Source organism: Aureobasidium pullulans, assembly GCF_000721785.1.
Source record: "Aureobasidium pullulans EXF-150 unplaced genomic scaffold scaffold_18, whole genome shotgun sequence".
Classification (NCBI taxonomy): domain Eukaryota; kingdom Fungi; phylum Ascomycota; class Dothideomycetes; order Dothideales; family Saccotheciaceae; genus Aureobasidium; species Aureobasidium pullulans.
The window spans coordinates 492628-508109 of NW_021941038.1; the positions used below are offsets into that span (position 1 = coordinate 492628).

A 15482-nucleotide genomic window follows, 5' to 3' on the forward strand; every position below is an offset into this window, starting at 1 on the left:
TGTGTTGCAAATTGCAATAGTGCTTCAGAAGTCGTTGCAAGTATAAATGGGAGAGATACATGTTCTTCCTTTTAAACTCTATGCTTGCTTACATTTGCTGACTTCCCAGCAGTTTCTAGTTCTACTGTGTGACATGTGGGAGATTGTACCCGGGTTCAGGGGGTCCAATAAGTATATCAGATTTCAGTACACCTAAGTCTTAGCAAGTAGCACACTCTGATCAGAGGTGAAACTGTACAACCAAAAATCTCGGATGTGGGCATTGCATATACAAAGAAAGTCATACGATTTAATACCCGATCGGGCAGAAACATGCGATGTGTTTCGATCTCCCTCAGAAAAATGAACACACACTACGAACCGGTCAAGCCTTTCAAAACACCAGTCAAGCTACCGAGCGCACCAGTCAGCTTCGCAACAGCATAGACAACATTGTTCTCGATCTCGCCGGTGGCAGCGTTGAGGCCGATCAGTGCCGCTCTCAGACTCTTTTCTCCCAGAATCACGCCTTCAGGAACCTGTTCACCGCTCGCGAGGTTGAGTTGAAGAGCCATCGCTCCCAAACTGGCCAAGGTTGTCGTCGTCTTTGGTGGCTGCCAGCCAAGCTCGTAAGGGAGTTTTTCCTCTTCGAACAAGCTGCGGACGTACTCCAAGGGAGCAACTCCAGTGATTGGGTCACCCATCGTGGACAGGTAAAGTGCGGTCTCTCCATACGATAGGATGAATTGGACAGGGCTGTAGCTGAAGTTGGGGTCTCTGGCAGCTTCCGTCTGAATGCGGTTGAATCTGGCTTTGGACGCAACAGGAATGGTAGCATCTGTCATACCACTGTAGTACGCGAGCACAGTGTCCCAGATGGTTTGGTTGAAACTGTGGTTGTCGCCCGTGATGGTGTCGGCACGGGACAATGAGCCGTCGTGCTCAATCAAAAAGTCATGTCGATCCAGCATATCAAGGTCGAAGTACAAGCCAGAGGTCAGAGGGCTGGGGTTGGACCCAATGCCTGCCGTGCCTACGACCAGAGCAAAGTCGCCGCCAACGTTCAAGCCTCGCTTCAAGCAATCAGTCAAGATTGGAATAGTGTATCCTTTGCCGCTTCGTGGACAAATGTCGTGATTGGCCAAGGAGTTGAGACCGGGACATGGTGAGCGAACTGTGAACTGGTTAAAAAGGTGTCTTGTTTAGGAGACAGACATGTTACTACCTTCTCCCTTCTGTGCTGGATGCCAGGCTGGGTAGGTACTGGCAGCAGTGTTTGCTGAACTAACAGCAGAGGCCGCGGCTCTGCGAGGGAGCACACCAGCCTCTCTTCGCATGTTTCCCATGCCGGGAAAGGCAGAGCTGAACTCAGCCAATACACCAAGAATTAGAATTGATAGCGGCGTCATGTCGTATGTCGGGATATACAGAGACTGATGGACAAAGAGGAACACGAAACCAGATGCAAAACACCTACCTTAAGAGGCTGCCACAAACCGACTATCGCCATGACGCCTGGATCTTGCCTCGTTGGTTTGGTTCAGCTGGCAGAGACGGGTTGTTTGGTAAAAGGCTACTCGTCACTGGACCGGATTTGAGGGCCATGGATCGGCGTGGATCTGCGGATCAACGACGGCACGATGGCCAGTCTAGGCAATCGCACGTATGATTCGCACAAAGGGATCGTACCGATTGGACTGTGCTGCGTTATGGTCAAGATGTTTTCTCGTCAGACGTACCGTGGTGCCTCGGTCGAAATGGTGATGGCCGTCAAGCGTGACGAAAGAGATGGGATTGTGGCTTGAGAAATAGGTAATTTTAAGCTTAAAGCCGGTAGGCATTTGGGGAAGCACCAGTGCGATGACATTGACAGACGGCATGTCAAACAGAGAAGAAGGTGTTCCCTGCCTGCCTCGGCCTACAATACCTGAAAACTTCGCATGACTTGCCACAAACAGGCTGTAGAGTTCATTGCAATCATTCGTGGAAAGGAAGCAGCGAAGAGATGCATAATAGAAGGCACACTTGTTGAAACAATGGAAGCGGATAGAGCCGAAGACAGCAAGAGGCACGTGAGTAGCAATTCTGGGCGGCCGTGCTATGCAAGCGTTTGGACACACACAAAATCTGATGAGTGCTTCCATAAATGAGAAACGATTCTGTTTTGTTTCAGAGGCATGAGACGGAACAGACAGCCCTCTCAAGAAGAGGCGTTTGGTGGATGGTTGATTGGGGCCTCTCGAATCTCTCCGCAAAAACGCGGGTCCGAGCACGGTGCAGCGATCATTGGACCGAGAGTCGCGGGGACATGATGCTTGGTGAAGGGAAGGAGCAGTCCAAGATCAAGATCAAGTGAAAGAGACAGCAGCAAATCCGATACCGCCCAGGTCGATGATTATACGTTGCGCATAGATCAACTGGACTGAGTTGCAGTGTCCCACCATGGCAGAGGCCGATGCAAGCGCAGCCGGGCCTTTGAACGAACCCATCCCAGGTCTCAGCCCGTCCGCCTCGACTCCCACACCGACCCAAGCACAGCAATCTTCGCCTGCCTTCGTCGCGCCCAGCGATTACCTCCGCCCTCGTGAGAGAAGCCATGTATCCAAATCACGGGGTCCGATGAGTCCGCTCGACCATGAGCAGCTTGATGGCCTGGTCAGTCAACCCCCACATAGCCATCCCACCAAACCTCGACTAACTCATTGTCTACAGCGAGCCATCCGTGAATTCCTCAAAGCTCGCACCAGCTACGATGTCCTGCCCCTCAGTTACCGCCTCATTGTCTTTGACACGGCCTTGTTGGTCAAGAAGAGTCTCAACATCCTCATTCAAAATGGTATGCATACAAGACCCTCTACCCCTCGTCAGCCCCTCCGACTGACTTCTCAAACAAGGCATTGTCTCCGCTCCTCTTTGGGACTCCAAGACCTCAACCTTCGCCGGCCTCTTGACCACCTCGGACTACATCAATGTCATTCAATACTACTGGCAGAATCCCGATGCCCTAGCACAGGTCGACCAGTTCCGCCTCAACAGTCTCCGTGACATCGAAAAAGCCATTGGCGTACAACCCATCGAGACCGTCTCGGTACATCCTCTCCAGTCCTTGTACACTGCATGTCGTCGTATGCTCGAGTCTCGCGCTCGTCGCATCCCTCTTGTAGACGTCGATGACGAGACACAGCGCGCCATGATAGTCAGTGTCCTTACTCAATACCGTATCCTCAAGTTCGTCGCCGTCAACGTCAAAGACACTCAAAATCTGCGCAAGCCTCTGCGAGACATTGACTGCGGGACTTACGGCAACCTGCAGACAGCCACTATGGAAACTCCCGTCATGGACGTGATTCATTTGCTTGTTAAGTACAGCATATCAAACGTCCCAATTCTGGACAGCGAAGGTACGAATCTCTGCTCGAACGTATCTGGGCGCCTTTTGCTAACGTCGAAACAGGTGGTGTTGTCAACGTTTTCGAAGCAGTCGATGTCATATCACTCATTAAGGGCGGTGTATATGACGATCTGAACCTGACGGTCGGAGAGGCCTTGCTCAAGCGCTCTGAGGTAACGATTGGGATCTTCGTTGGACGCGATCATAGCTGACATGTCTGCAGGAATTCCCTGGCATCTTCACTTGTACTCTCAACGACCGCCTGGACTCCATCTTCGACACAATTCGAAAATCACGCGTTCATCGCTTCGTCGTGATCGATGAGGACAAAAAGCTCAAGGGTTTGCTGACTTTGAGTGATATCTTAGAATATGTACTTCTAGAGGGTGAAGGAGATGAGTTATGATGAATTTCGGTTTGATACCCATGGTAAGTTGGAGGCATCCCACAAATACCACTTTTCAGTTTTCTCTACAAATCAAATAGGATTATTCGTACAACGTCTTGACAATTTTATGTTCTTCTTTTGTCGGGATAATACTCCTCTTCAGACACAACTCTTGAACTGGTGATTGGGCGAGTACCTCAGACATCAGCCCAGCAAAACTCCTGTTCTTATTAGGGTCGCTCCCATTTTTCAAGTCGCTTGATGAGTAAACGTTACATCTGAGATGCAATCTGGAGGATCTTCAGCACGAAGGTGCACATCATAGAGTGACAGCCAAGCACTCTTCCCCCACATTCTTCCGTCGACTGGTTTGCCCGATGCCTGCAAGGATCTAGCCGCAGGCCCGCAGACATGTTGCAAAAATACCATCGGCCAATAGAATGAGCTGCGGTAGTGGTTGTTCCTCTGTGTATGATGTGATCAGTACTTTGATGGGGCGGCTTCTTGAAGATCGTGCCCGCCGGAGCTGATGAGGTCTCTTCTTGACATGCACCGGATAAACAGCAGAGATCATCATCGTATTCTATGCCTTACTCCGCTCGAGAGCCCATACTTCGGGTTAGTACTATCCCGAGTTCTTCAAGCAGAAATGCATATATCACGTTCTGCCAACCTCGATGTGTTCTTTCGCCTTTCCTTCTGAGCTCGCAGGATAGCACTCTCTTCTCGTCATGAGGTTCCCGCAGTCATCGAACATTAGGCTGGCTTCCTATACAAGTGTCCTCCTGGCAGCCCGTGCTGTCGTCTCTCAACCGACTGGAGGTCACAGCGATGCTGTCTCTCTGAACATACCAAAAACTGCACCTGGCGCATCCATAGAACACGACCCTTCCTTCGCATCTTTCTCGTTCGAACCTGCGTTTTGGGTAGAGTTCTTTGGCAACTCTAGCAGCCCCAACCAGCTCGCTTTCAACCTACTCAATCGTATCGTGGATCATGGTGGCCAACCAACGATCCGGCCCGGAGGCATTACAATGGACTCTATGATATTCGACCCAGCAGGTGCAGACCCAGTTCGCACCACAAATCCGAAAGGTGGCGTCTATCGTACTACAGTCGGACCTGCCTACTACGAGAGCTGGTTGAACTTCCCTGAGGGTACCAAGTTCGTCTCCACGCTGAATTTTGGCAACAATTCCCTCGACATTGCCAGAGACATGGCGGTTGCCTCTGTGAAATATGCAAGCAATGATAGTATCAGCTTCTTCGAGCTTGGCAATGAGCCTACAAACTACCCGAGCTCGAGATGGAAGAATAGTACCGCAGCATACGTCCAGCAATGGAAGAATTGGACAAACCAGATCGATGCAGCCGTCAACAGAACTTTGGGCAACGATTCAGCTGCTGAATTTGGCAGTGAGCGCTGGTGGGCATCATCTGCGACTACTGACAAGAGTGGTCTGGAAGTTCGACCTGCTGCTCTTATTCCTGCCGGTATCAATTCGGACGATCAGGTGGCCGACTACTCCATACACTCATATCCATTCTCGACCTGCGACCCAGCTCGAGCGGTGTTGGCTACCACCCAGAACATCCTTAATCAGACCGAGCTTGCACGCTATGCTGATGAAGAGATCTATCCCTCTGCCAAGGCTGCACTTGACGCAGGCAACCGCTGGATCATCGGCGAGTTCAACTCCATCTCGTGCTCCGGCAACCCTAACGTATCCGACACTTTCGCACAAGCTCTGTGGGTAATTCAGAGCGAGCTGATATATGCCGCACGTAATGCTTCAGCTGTTTACCTGCATCAAGGAGCAGCGCTAGTGTTCCAGAGCAGTCAGCAGGTCAACTCCGCGGGCCAAGATGGTTCTCCAGGCTACTCAACCTACGACATGTTCTACCCTCGCAACAGCGAAAAGCGTGGTCCCGCAAGAGTCCTGCCCAGCTTCTCCAGCCAGCTCTTCATGGCCGAAGCATTTGCCATTCAAGACACGCGCATACGTCAGATTGAGACTCCCTCAGGCGTTGACAAGGACTATTTCGCAGCATACGCTTTCTATGTCAAGAATAAACTCAACAAGCTGGCCATCATTAATTCGAAGCCTTACTACGCCAACTCGACTAGTGACTTCACTGTCACTTTGGACATCTCCAAGTATGGACACTCGAAGAAGGGGACCAGAGCTTGGCTGAAGAGATTGACTGCTCCTCATGTCGATGAAGGAAGCGCGAACAAGACCACCTTTGCTGGGCAGTCGTTTCCGCAGGGCAATGCCACCGGTGATCTGGATGTAGAGAGTGTTGGACGTGATGGTATCATCAAAGTTAGAGGAAGCGAGGCAGTGCTGGTCTTTTTCGATAAGCGTGATGCAAACATGAATGCATGCTAGTCAAAAAGCAAGTTGATATGTTGAAAGTTTAACAATCCAAGCACATACGGCCACAGTCAGCTGAAAACTGGGCATCCGTCCGCTCTGCCATACATAAGCAGTTGAACGGCAGATTAGTACTACGGTGGGTGACCACGTGGGAATCCCTGCTGCTGTATGTTTTGCATCTCCTTTTGCTTATCACGACTGTACCCTGCTGCCCTTGCAGTAAGAACTAGCAGTGATCGATACCTGCCCTCCCCCATCCTGGAGACCGTCACCTTTTGCAGCAATATCCATCAACATAGACCGAGAGGAAAGCACACAGGCTATTAATCAAACGGTTGCAGAGAACCCTTACCAGGTCATCTTTGCAGATGCAGCATGCAAAGAAGGCAACCTCGGTGCAGCCACTACAATCCTAGACCACTCCCAGCAGATCAAGATTAGCATAAAAATTGGGGTAGGGTCAGTAAAGCACTACTCCATCTAGGCAGCAGAGATGATCGCGATCCAATACGGTGTCCAACTTGAATTTCTAGTGTTCGCTTGCAAGATTCTTTAGAATATATATCTATGAGCACCACGCCTTATGATGAATTCGTCTACAGTATTCTGCTCTTGCTCACGCTCCAATCTTACTCTCTCCGCTTCTTCTATACCCATCGGCTAATCTCTAGTTTCAGCGTCAATTTGATAAATCAGTTCCGGTGGGAGGCGATGCTTGGCCGCTCTAGTCGCTTTAATTGCCTCTTCAACCTACCAGTCGTGTCGTTGTAGTGGTACATTCCTTGTCGAGCATATTCGATAATGAGGATCTACTAGATGTAGAGATATGAATTTGCAGTGTCCTGACACGGTGGGATTAAGCAGCTGAATGGGCTCCATACGATGATGTAGAACATTCGGCCACACCAGCAGACGGCCTTAAGGTGCAACGACTGACCCCAGATCCTGAAGAGAGGGCGGGAAATCAAACATGACGAAGTCGTCCATGTCTTCTTCATCGCTAGGAATTGCAAACACCTCCATCAGTATCTCCATTTCGTGTTTGCTATAGTGGAATTCCGCTTGTTCCATCCTGGTCTGTTGGCGAAATGAAAGTCGTGCCTCTGTTACATTCTTAACATCGAACACATAAAGAGCGGAAGCCACAATGTGGTCGTTAAGCATCCCGTCGAGGTGCCAATCAGTACCGCCATAAGCTAAGTCTTCTAGTGTCAACTCGACCGATGAAATCTTAACGACAACTTGGAGGCCTTTTTTGCGGAAGCTGTCTTGCAGGGCAAATTTGTAGAAGTTGTGGCAAGTGTTGAAGTTAGGATCGTCGATCTTCTTGTCGATAATTGTCTTTCCCGCCCGGCCAGCCTTCCAATCGTCAAAACTAAACGCTGTGCCAGGCTCAGGATGCCGCCAGGTTCTTAGTCTTTTCCACTTTGTGTAGAGTGCTTCCGACAACCCCCCATTCTTAGTCTCCCATGTCGGTGAGATCTAATCCCCTTCTCTCCCCTCGAGCTTTTTAGGTAAGGCGAGGTACTCTTTGATCTCATCAACGGCTTCTTTAAAGGCGGTGTTGCTGCGGTCGCTCTCCAGCTTTCTCAGATTGTCCCAAGTAGCCCACTTAGGCCTCTCATTATCCGGTTTAACACCGTATGTCCTTATCCGGATCGGAGTGCGACCACGATTCTGTTTAATAAGGATCTGGTTCCATGGTTCAATCGATTGGGAGATGAGTTTTTCAATTGTTCCATATAATGCGCGGGATCGGATCGGGTGTAGATTGTTCACGTAAGACGTAATGCGCACGTCTGTCCCTGAGTTGTTGATAAAGTCCACTTCACAAGGTAGCCATTGGGATCGGGCTGACCATCTTTCATCGTCGGAGTTCGTTGCTCTCGGGGTAACCTCCTCCGACCATAATGGATCCCGGCGAACGTTCCTCCGAGGGCGGAAATAGCCAGGCGGAATATCAAGCACTATTGCACCCCGCCCGAAGGAGTTGATGGTACTGTCGAGACTCACGCGGCCTGAGTCCATCAGAACGCGTGTTCTACCGTAAACCAAGGGGAAAAGGCTTGGATCAACGAGATTCAGCACGACCTGCTGCCTCGGGGCTTTCTCATCCGCTTCAAGTAGCTTCGCAGCGTCCCTCAACTCAGTCTGGATCATTTCCGCAACTGCATCAGATTTGACAATTCCTGCTCCAGTGTTGAAGACCACGATGTTGCCAGTTTGTTCGAAATACAGAGCTTTATCCTGCAGCTCGGCTAAGCACCAGTCCCATGCCTTGGGACTAATAAGCGGTCTCGACAGTGCCTGCATACGCCAATCTACCATCAGATCATCGTCGAATATGTTTTTATGCCAACCATGCTCTTCAGTCAGGTCGTTCATAAGACCAAGCATAGCAAGTTCTCGTGCGGTCAGGTTCGGCCATTGTACCCATTCGGTCGCACCATGAGTAAAACGATTCTGAGAGTAGATCTCAAGATCGAGCGGAACGTCGGAGAAACCAGGCACTTTCAACGAGCCATGACCATCGTTGCACAAGCATGGGTCGGTCATTTGTCTGTAGCTGTTGACCAAATGAAGATGATTTGCGGAGTGTCGTAAAGATGCAGAGCAACTATCTGTAAGCAGTTGAACGGCAGATTAGTACTACCGTGGGTGACCACGTAGGAATCCCTGCTGCTATATGTTTTGCATCTTGTTGTGCTTACTACGACCGTACCCTGCAGCCCTTGCAGTCATTTTACACCCTGTGTTATATATTCTGCATGGCTTTTGCTACTTTCTTGCGAGCTATAGAGACTATCGCGCGTGCAGCCATCGAGAGTTATAACAATTTCCGAACTAATTTAGTGTCTAAGGAGAGTATAATAGATAGCTTATGTTAATGGATGGCTAGCGTAAGTTACAATGATTACGGTGTCATGCAGCTACGTATCTCGATTCTCGAGAGAGTCGATTGCGGAGAGATCGGAAAGGTCACCGAGTTCTCTACACATCAAGACTGCAGCATAGAATGGTCCATTCGGAACAGCTCCAGTGGTAGCGTTGGGAACGTCAACTCCAGAAGAGGGCTTTGGCCAGTCAAGACTTTTGGCCGTCTTGCGTCTCATCATGCTGCAAGTACCCTGGAGGTATACCTCTACCTTACGTTTCCGACAACTCGAATGTTCTTCTTCTGCGGAAGAGCAGATGCTCGTACTCATAAGTCTGGTAGTCTGATCAACTCACCGCCGCTACACAGAAGCGTAGGAATCCCAGTCTTGGGAGCGCAGAGTATGAGATCGCGATGTGCCATCTTGTATGACCGTGACATAGCTAGCGAGAGCCAATACAATACTCCGCGAGCAAAATTCAAGGGGTATTTATAGCCGGAGAATGATTCAGAAGGCCTTTACACAACTGGGGCATCGATGACTTCACCATGAGCACACCAAATGCCGATACTACGAACAAACGACTCGGACAAGATGTTCTGCCGAAGGAGATAGTCCGTAGAGAGCGATAAAACGCAAGGAGGGATAACACGAAGGCAACGAAGGCACAAAAACAATAGGCCGAGGAGATGAATAGTCCGCAGAGAAAGACAGTCCACAAATAACATTAGTCCGAACAACAAGAATCAGTCAACTATTGCTCGAAGACACGTCTTCATACTGCTCTCGCCCTGCTCAACTAATTCACCTGTCTGTTTCTCGATAGCCCGTCAATCAAGACATGTCATCCGGTGAGGAACTTCTCCTGAAACGCATCGTACATAGAGATAACCAGTCAAAAAGGCCCGCGCTTGGCTGTGACCGGAGTGGAGGCCAATATATCAAGATTCAAACGGACCGATGACAGAATGTGGGCTTGCAAAGTATTCTGGAGGCGGAGTGCACCGAAGAGAGATAGTATGTGGCCGAAGACGAATCGATGGAACGAGGCAATGTTAGAGAAGCCGTGTTGACAGGTTTCGAGAGAACAGAGGGTTAGAAGATATGCACGAAAGCGGTCGGAGAGATCAATGCTATGAGCAAGGCAGGTCAATTAAATCTACTTCCAAGGGTGAAATTTTCAACCCCGACGTTTTGAGCTGGATCAGTTCTACTGTAAGTTAGGGTCGTTAGACTAGGCCAGAAGGGTCTATTGGAGAATGGTATTTTCTACGTGGTCCTGATCTTCGTTGTGGCACTCGAAGGCGTTTTCTATGATTGATTGTCTTGAGCACCTATGACTTCATGGTCTCTACCGCCTTCTTCACGAGCTCCTTAATGCCACCGTCTTGCACCATGTCTTCGGTCTGGGCGAGGTTCTCAGTCCACAGTTGCCATCGATCCTTGGTGTAGCCTCTCCACTCCTTGTCCTTGCAGTTGAAACCAGGTTTGGCAACCTTGCCGCTGAAGCTCTTCTCGCTCTCGGAGAGGCCCTTGATTGCGGGGCCGGCATAGAGAATCCACACCGCAGCAGCGCCAATCGAAGCATCGATAGTGGTCTTGCCAGGCAGATTCGACAGCTCTTCCTCGAGTGCACTTCTTAGACTCCAGATACCGTAGAGGGAGAAGTCGAGAGCGCCGTATTCTTGTCTTTCACCGCCATGCTCGTTGACGGCTGTAGCGGTCAATCGTGCAATGAAGGCATTGACGTTGATCCATGCATCCCTAGTCTTTTTATTCACCTCTTGGTCGTCAGGGAAGTTCCAGCATTCGCGGACTTGCTGGCCAAACAGTGGTAGATCTTGCCAGACTTTGCTGCCATCAATCTCGACCGCCTTCCCGTTACTGTCATTGAGCGGATCGGCTTGAGTGACCAGTGCTTGGAGCAGTTTGACAAGTGAGTCTTGTTGTTCCGAAGAGTGAGGCTTTTGAGAGGCGATATGGAGGATGCTGTTCCATGTTTCGCGCAGGTGGGTTTCGAGTTTGTCGTTAGACAATGATGAGTTCGTGTATTTTGAGAACTGCTCCAAGGTCGTCTCGGTGCTGTCGGAATTGGCTATGTGCGACGAGAATATCTTGTATTCTTCGCGCTGAGTGACTTCAGGTGAGATATCCATTTTTCGAAGTCTTTGCTGGTAGAGGCGTCTGTGTGTTTGTGACAGAATGAAACGTGAAAAAGTGACGGGTCTCAGAGGACGTAGCATGAGAGAAAGGCGAAGGGGCAATGTGTCTTTACCAACCACTTTCTGCTGCCTTGATCTTTCCGAACCTACCTATGACGAACGAGCGGCCGATAAGTGTTTCGAGGAGGTAAACGTATCACCATTGCACCTGCCTCGCCTTTGGCTTCAGCACTTGTTGACAAGATTATCGAGGTGATCGTCGAACCCCCACCAGACCGCCTACAAGGTGGAAGCCACACGCCTATCCCACATGTTCCTTATCATTGGCTGATAGTGTAAGAGGTCGACAGACACAAGAGGCGACGTCCGACATGGAAGGCATGTTGCCCGCACGCCAAGAATAACACACGGCGGACCGTGCCTTGTCGATCATCCAGGAGAGGCGGAGAACTCACAACCTCTTCTCCTCTCCTCCTCACCAATCGTTCTTTCCTACCGGCCGAAGCCTGACTTGCAAATCTCAAGACGTGCTTTCTTATCAGTAGATCATTGGCCATCTGGCCATTATACCTTTGGTTTGGCGAATATTGCTCCTCGGGGCCTCGGCTGTAGACAAGCAGATATTCAGGGCGGTTACCAGATCAGGAAGGCATGAATGCACGACACTTTGTGCTAACCTTACCGCCCTGCTCTATTCTCCCGGTTTGATGTTCAATCCTGCATGCATAGCATATCCGAGTGAAACCAGCGATTGGAGGGAATGGAAAACTGTTACTGCTGCACGACTGACTGCTGTAAACTATCACCGACCTCGTGCAGCACACATTTCGCTAAGAAGGAAGTTACTTTTGTGCCCTCGTTCTCGCCAATGGACGATAAGATAGCAAGAACGAGGTACAGTGCTTCGGATGTCTGGAAATCCAGGAGTGTGAGACCATCAGCAGAGTGGAAGAACTTAAATATCAGCTTGTCTCTCCAAAGCAGCAAGACAGTAGGTTCATCATTCTCTCCGTTCGCTTCGAGTACTCGACCATACATTCGCTCTCCATTGCATCCCTTCAAGCATATCCGACAATACCAGCAAAATGCTCTTCCAATCCGTCTTCACCACCGCCGTGCTCTTCGTAGCCTCCACCATTGCCCTCCCTACCGATCTTGAGTCTCGCCAGTCAGCAACTACTTGCGGCAGCACCAGTTACACCGCCGCACAGGTCCGCTCAGCCGTCAGCGCTGGATATGGTGACTACCAAGCCGGTCGCACCTACGGCAGCAACAGCTACCCCCACAAGTACAACAACTACGAAGGCTTCGACTTCCCCGTCGCGGGTCCTTATGAGGAGTTCCCCTTGAAGTATGTCCAACTTTCCTCACGTCGTTGGTTACTCTATTCTTCCTCAACTTCTTGTCTTCTTTCGTTGCCCACGATTGAGCCCTCCCACGTTGTCTCAGAAAACAAGAAGAAGACTTGCAACCTTCTCAGTAATCTCGAAACTGTATACTGACAAAGTACCTAGGACTAGTGGTGTTTTCACCGGTGGCTCTCCTGGCGCAGACAGAGTCATCTTCAACACCAAGGGTGTCTGGGCTGGCACCGTCACCCATACCGGAGCCTCTGGAAACGACTTTGTCGGTTGCACTGGTACTTCCTAGATGGATGCATGTCCTTATGACCATATACGAAACCAAAAGCTGGTATTTTGAGTTGAAGTTTACTCCCTTGTGCAGAAATCCTATGCTGCTGTACCGTACCCTCTTATTCTGAATGTGAACGCCCTCAATCGTATTCACAAAATATACACTGTCGTGGGGTAATATCAAGTTATCATTTATAAAACATTAGATTTCCACCACTTCTCGCACTCAAACATCTTCTCTAACAGTCTGAACGTGATAACTAGTATGCACCACAATACCCCCCTCTTCACCAAACTCACTTGCCGCTCTATCCCCCAATATCCTCCCTCTTCTTTCCTCCCCAATACTCCTCAAACTCTGCTGCCTCCCCACCCCCACCGATCGCTTGTCCTCCGCATCATCAAAACTGCCTCCTCTGCTTCCACCACCCCTGCTCCCCGCTTTCGTAACACTAACGATGGTTTTATTCCCCGTGGAAGGTTTATACCCATGTTTCGCATACGAATGCTTTGGCTGATCTTCGCCCACTGACCCACCAGCAGAGGACTCGACATCGTAATTCTCCAACTCGACATCTTGGGTGCCGTCGAAAATGGCATCCATATCGTTGGGATATGGCGAGATTGCTCGTGAGCGTTTGCCGCCTATGGTGGTGGGGTATTGGTGGATTTGGGAGGGATTGCCGGTTTTGGAGGAAGAGTGGTTCGTATGGGCGGATAGAGATAGGAAGGGGAGGTGGGTTGTGAAGAAGGGGCGGAGGCAGGGGGCGTTGGCGCAGATTATGCAGGCTGAGAGTTCGATTTCACTGGGTGTGTGTTAGTGGATGGTTCGAGGGTGATGGGGGATGGAGAGGGAAAGGGGGAAAGCTTACGACCAGACTACTATGCTTTGGAGGGTGTAGGTTATATCTGCATCGCCTACGCGGATCCAGGTTATGATGCTGAGGAGGCGGACTAGACTTATGACGCAGGAGCTGTTACAAGAGTTAGTATCCATTGGGTCGTGATGAGAGAAAGGAGAGGAAATTGCATACATCGAGCCTAGTGTGAACACAACACTGAGGATAATCTTTTGTCTCAACTCGAGCGACAATCTCCAAACAATCGGTATAGGCAAAGCCAAGATCATTAGATCCGCTGTCGCTTGTCAGAACCTTTCAAGGGCATACATGGAAGGGTGGAAGGGCGAGACTTACTGATGATGTTCATGACCCCGTTTCCAATATAGAAGGCCTTCTTATCAATACATCTGTCTGCCTCAACAGTCAAGTCCCTGTGTCGCAGTAAGCAGCCATCCCCATCTCTCCTTGAGATCAGACTCACCAATTCGCCCTGACAGGCACGCAAGCAAAAAGACTCGAAAAGATTGCACCCAATCCATACCCAACAGTACAGAACAAACAGCCCCACCACAGATATTTGAAGTTATTGATGGGAAACAATCGTCGATACAACATCAAGATTGACATTTTGATGAAGAGCATAGAGATGGAGTAGATCATAGCGGCGAAAGTCCAGACTTCGAGAAAGGTCGGAGAAAAGGAGGCTGCGCTGACGTCCCAGAGATGTTTGCCCTAAGAATGTGTTAGAAGAAGGGGGTTGGTTAGATTGGTACAAGAGATACTCACAAGGCCGACTTTTACTATGTATTGGAACAGACCTACATCGGCATAGAATACTAGCGTTGCTAGGGCTATGAGATCTGGATGACGCTTGTTAGTACTCATTGCAAGGCCAGGTTAATGATGGAGGTATGAGAGCAAACAAAACTTACAGTCATCCCAGCTGACACATTTGACAAGCCGTATCCGCGTGTATATTCTCATCCCCACAAACAGGGTGACGAAGATCACACATATCACATTGCATATCGTTTGTTGGTATCCAGTACTGTGCGGGTTGATAAGATTGCTAGTATATCCAGGTGGCGGCAGTCGCGCCGGTATCGTGTTCGGATCGCTCATATCTGTTGTGCTGTGTCGTGTCTGGATCACGGGAAAGGGCTGGGAATAGGATAGAGAGGAAGAAGGATAGGATATACGAAAGAAAATCACGATCTCCACAACGGTAATAGTCATGTCATAGCTAGCTTACCATGGCAGACCCTTGATGAATTCAGGTGGGTGTCAAGCACATGTCGGCCGAGTATCATCCTGGCACGAAACCTACCAAGAGTAAGAGGCTAAGGCGTCCCAATCGTGGCAAAGGAGCCATGACAGGTCCAAGACGACGCGACTACAAGAAGAAAATGCACTCCCGAGCGGGCAAGCAGAGAGCTTGTCTTCCTGAGTCGAGGCAAGAATTTGAAACATGGACTTGTCCAAGTGATCGAAGCTGGGAGGCCTGATGAACGTGCTTCCAGATCTGGGGAGGATACTGTTCAAACAGTTCTTTGAACTGAGAGAGCCAGCTGTACTGCACGTCGCGTGTGCCATCGCTGACACATTAGAAGACTTCACGATGCGATAGGCAAATGAGGAAAGCAGACAGTCTCACTCGGAAACAGCGTTTGCGCAATCATGGTAATTCGAAAGTGGCGGCAATGAACGGGCTTCTCGAAGGTGGTTGTATTAAACAGGATGGAAGGTCTGTCACAGGTGTCCGACGTGAAACAGAAAGGCTATTGTCGTGACTCGCGAAATGGAAGACGACGCTGTGGCTGATGTTCGGC

At 49.9% G+C, this 15482-nt stretch overlaps 8 protein-coding genes across 8 annotated transcripts; 3 read left to right on the forward strand and 5 right to left on the reverse strand.

The window, feature by feature from the left end:
* Window positions 1-294: 294 nt before the first annotated feature.
* On the reverse strand, window positions 295-1370 carry M438DRAFT_302555 (Cloroperoxidase). The gene is made up of 2 exons (XM_029902136.1): window positions 1205-1370; window positions 295-1153 (listed from the first exon to the last, which is right to left on the reverse strand). Exons 1-2 carry the CDS (start codon window positions 1323-1325, stop codon window positions 354-356), a joined length of 921 nt encoding a protein of 306 aa, XP_029757802.1. The 5' UTR covers window positions 1326-1370; the 3' UTR covers window positions 295-353.
* A 1051-nt stretch (window positions 1371-2421) lies between these two features.
* M438DRAFT_338004 (uncharacterized protein) lies at window positions 2422-3776 on the forward strand (the record flags this gene model as incomplete). Its single annotated transcript, XM_029904064.1, has 5 exons — window positions 2422-2634; window positions 2692-2815; window positions 2874-3380; window positions 3434-3543; window positions 3594-3776. The coding sequence occupies 5 exons, from the start codon at window positions 2422-2424 to the stop codon at window positions 3774-3776; spliced, it is 1137 nt and encodes a 378-aa protein (XP_029757803.1).
* Window positions 3777-4489: 713 nt separating this feature from the next.
* M438DRAFT_399247 (uncharacterized protein) lies at window positions 4490-6197 on the forward strand (the record flags this gene model as incomplete). Its single annotated transcript, XM_029909402.1, has 1 exon — window positions 4490-6197. One exon carries the CDS (start codon window positions 4490-4492, stop codon window positions 6149-6151), a length of 1662 nt encoding a protein of 553 aa, XP_029757804.1. The 3' UTR covers window positions 6152-6197.
* On the reverse strand, window positions 6180-6356 carry M438DRAFT_279490 (uncharacterized protein; the record flags this gene model as incomplete). The annotated part of the gene is made up of 1 exon (XM_029901085.1): window positions 6180-6356. A coding segment is annotated over one exon (177 nt), but the record flags the coding sequence as incomplete, so codon positions are not given.
* A 293-nt stretch (window positions 6357-6649) lies between these two features.
* M438DRAFT_399248 (uncharacterized protein) lies at window positions 6650-8695 on the reverse strand (the record flags this gene model as incomplete). The annotated part of the gene is made up of 3 exons (XM_029909403.1): window positions 6650-7012; window positions 7073-7621; window positions 7685-8695. 3 exons carry the CDS (start codon window positions 8693-8695, stop codon window positions 6890-6892), a joined length of 1683 nt encoding a protein of 560 aa, XP_029757806.1. The 3' UTR covers window positions 6650-6889.
* A 1517-nt stretch (window positions 8696-10212) lies between these two features.
* M438DRAFT_348102 (uncharacterized protein) lies at window positions 10213-11210 on the reverse strand. Its single transcript, XM_029906058.1, has one exon. The coding sequence runs from the start codon at window positions 11169-11171 to the stop codon at window positions 10350-10352; it is 822 nt and encodes a 273-aa protein (XP_029757807.1). The 5' UTR covers window positions 11172-11210; the 3' UTR covers window positions 10213-10349.
* Window positions 11211-12262: 1052 nt separating this feature from the next.
* On the forward strand, window positions 12263-12827 carry M438DRAFT_357960 (guanyl-specific ribonuclease F1; the record flags this gene model as incomplete). Its single annotated transcript, XM_029907208.1, has 2 exons — window positions 12263-12528; window positions 12692-12827. The coding sequence occupies 2 exons, from the start codon at window positions 12263-12265 to the stop codon at window positions 12825-12827; spliced, it is 402 nt and encodes a 133-aa protein (XP_029757808.1).
* Window positions 12828-13021: 194 nt separating this feature from the next.
* Window positions 13022-15025, reverse strand: M438DRAFT_408024 (uncharacterized protein; the record flags this gene model as incomplete). The annotated part of the gene is made up of 8 exons (XM_029909930.1): window positions 13022-13617; window positions 13684-13785; window positions 13846-13948; window positions 14008-14084; window positions 14135-14385; window positions 14440-14471; window positions 14586-14814; window positions 14981-15025. 8 exons carry the CDS (start codon window positions 15023-15025, stop codon window positions 13038-13040), a joined length of 1419 nt encoding a protein of 472 aa, XP_029757809.1. The 3' UTR covers window positions 13022-13037.
* Window positions 15026-15482: the final 457 nt, after the last annotated feature.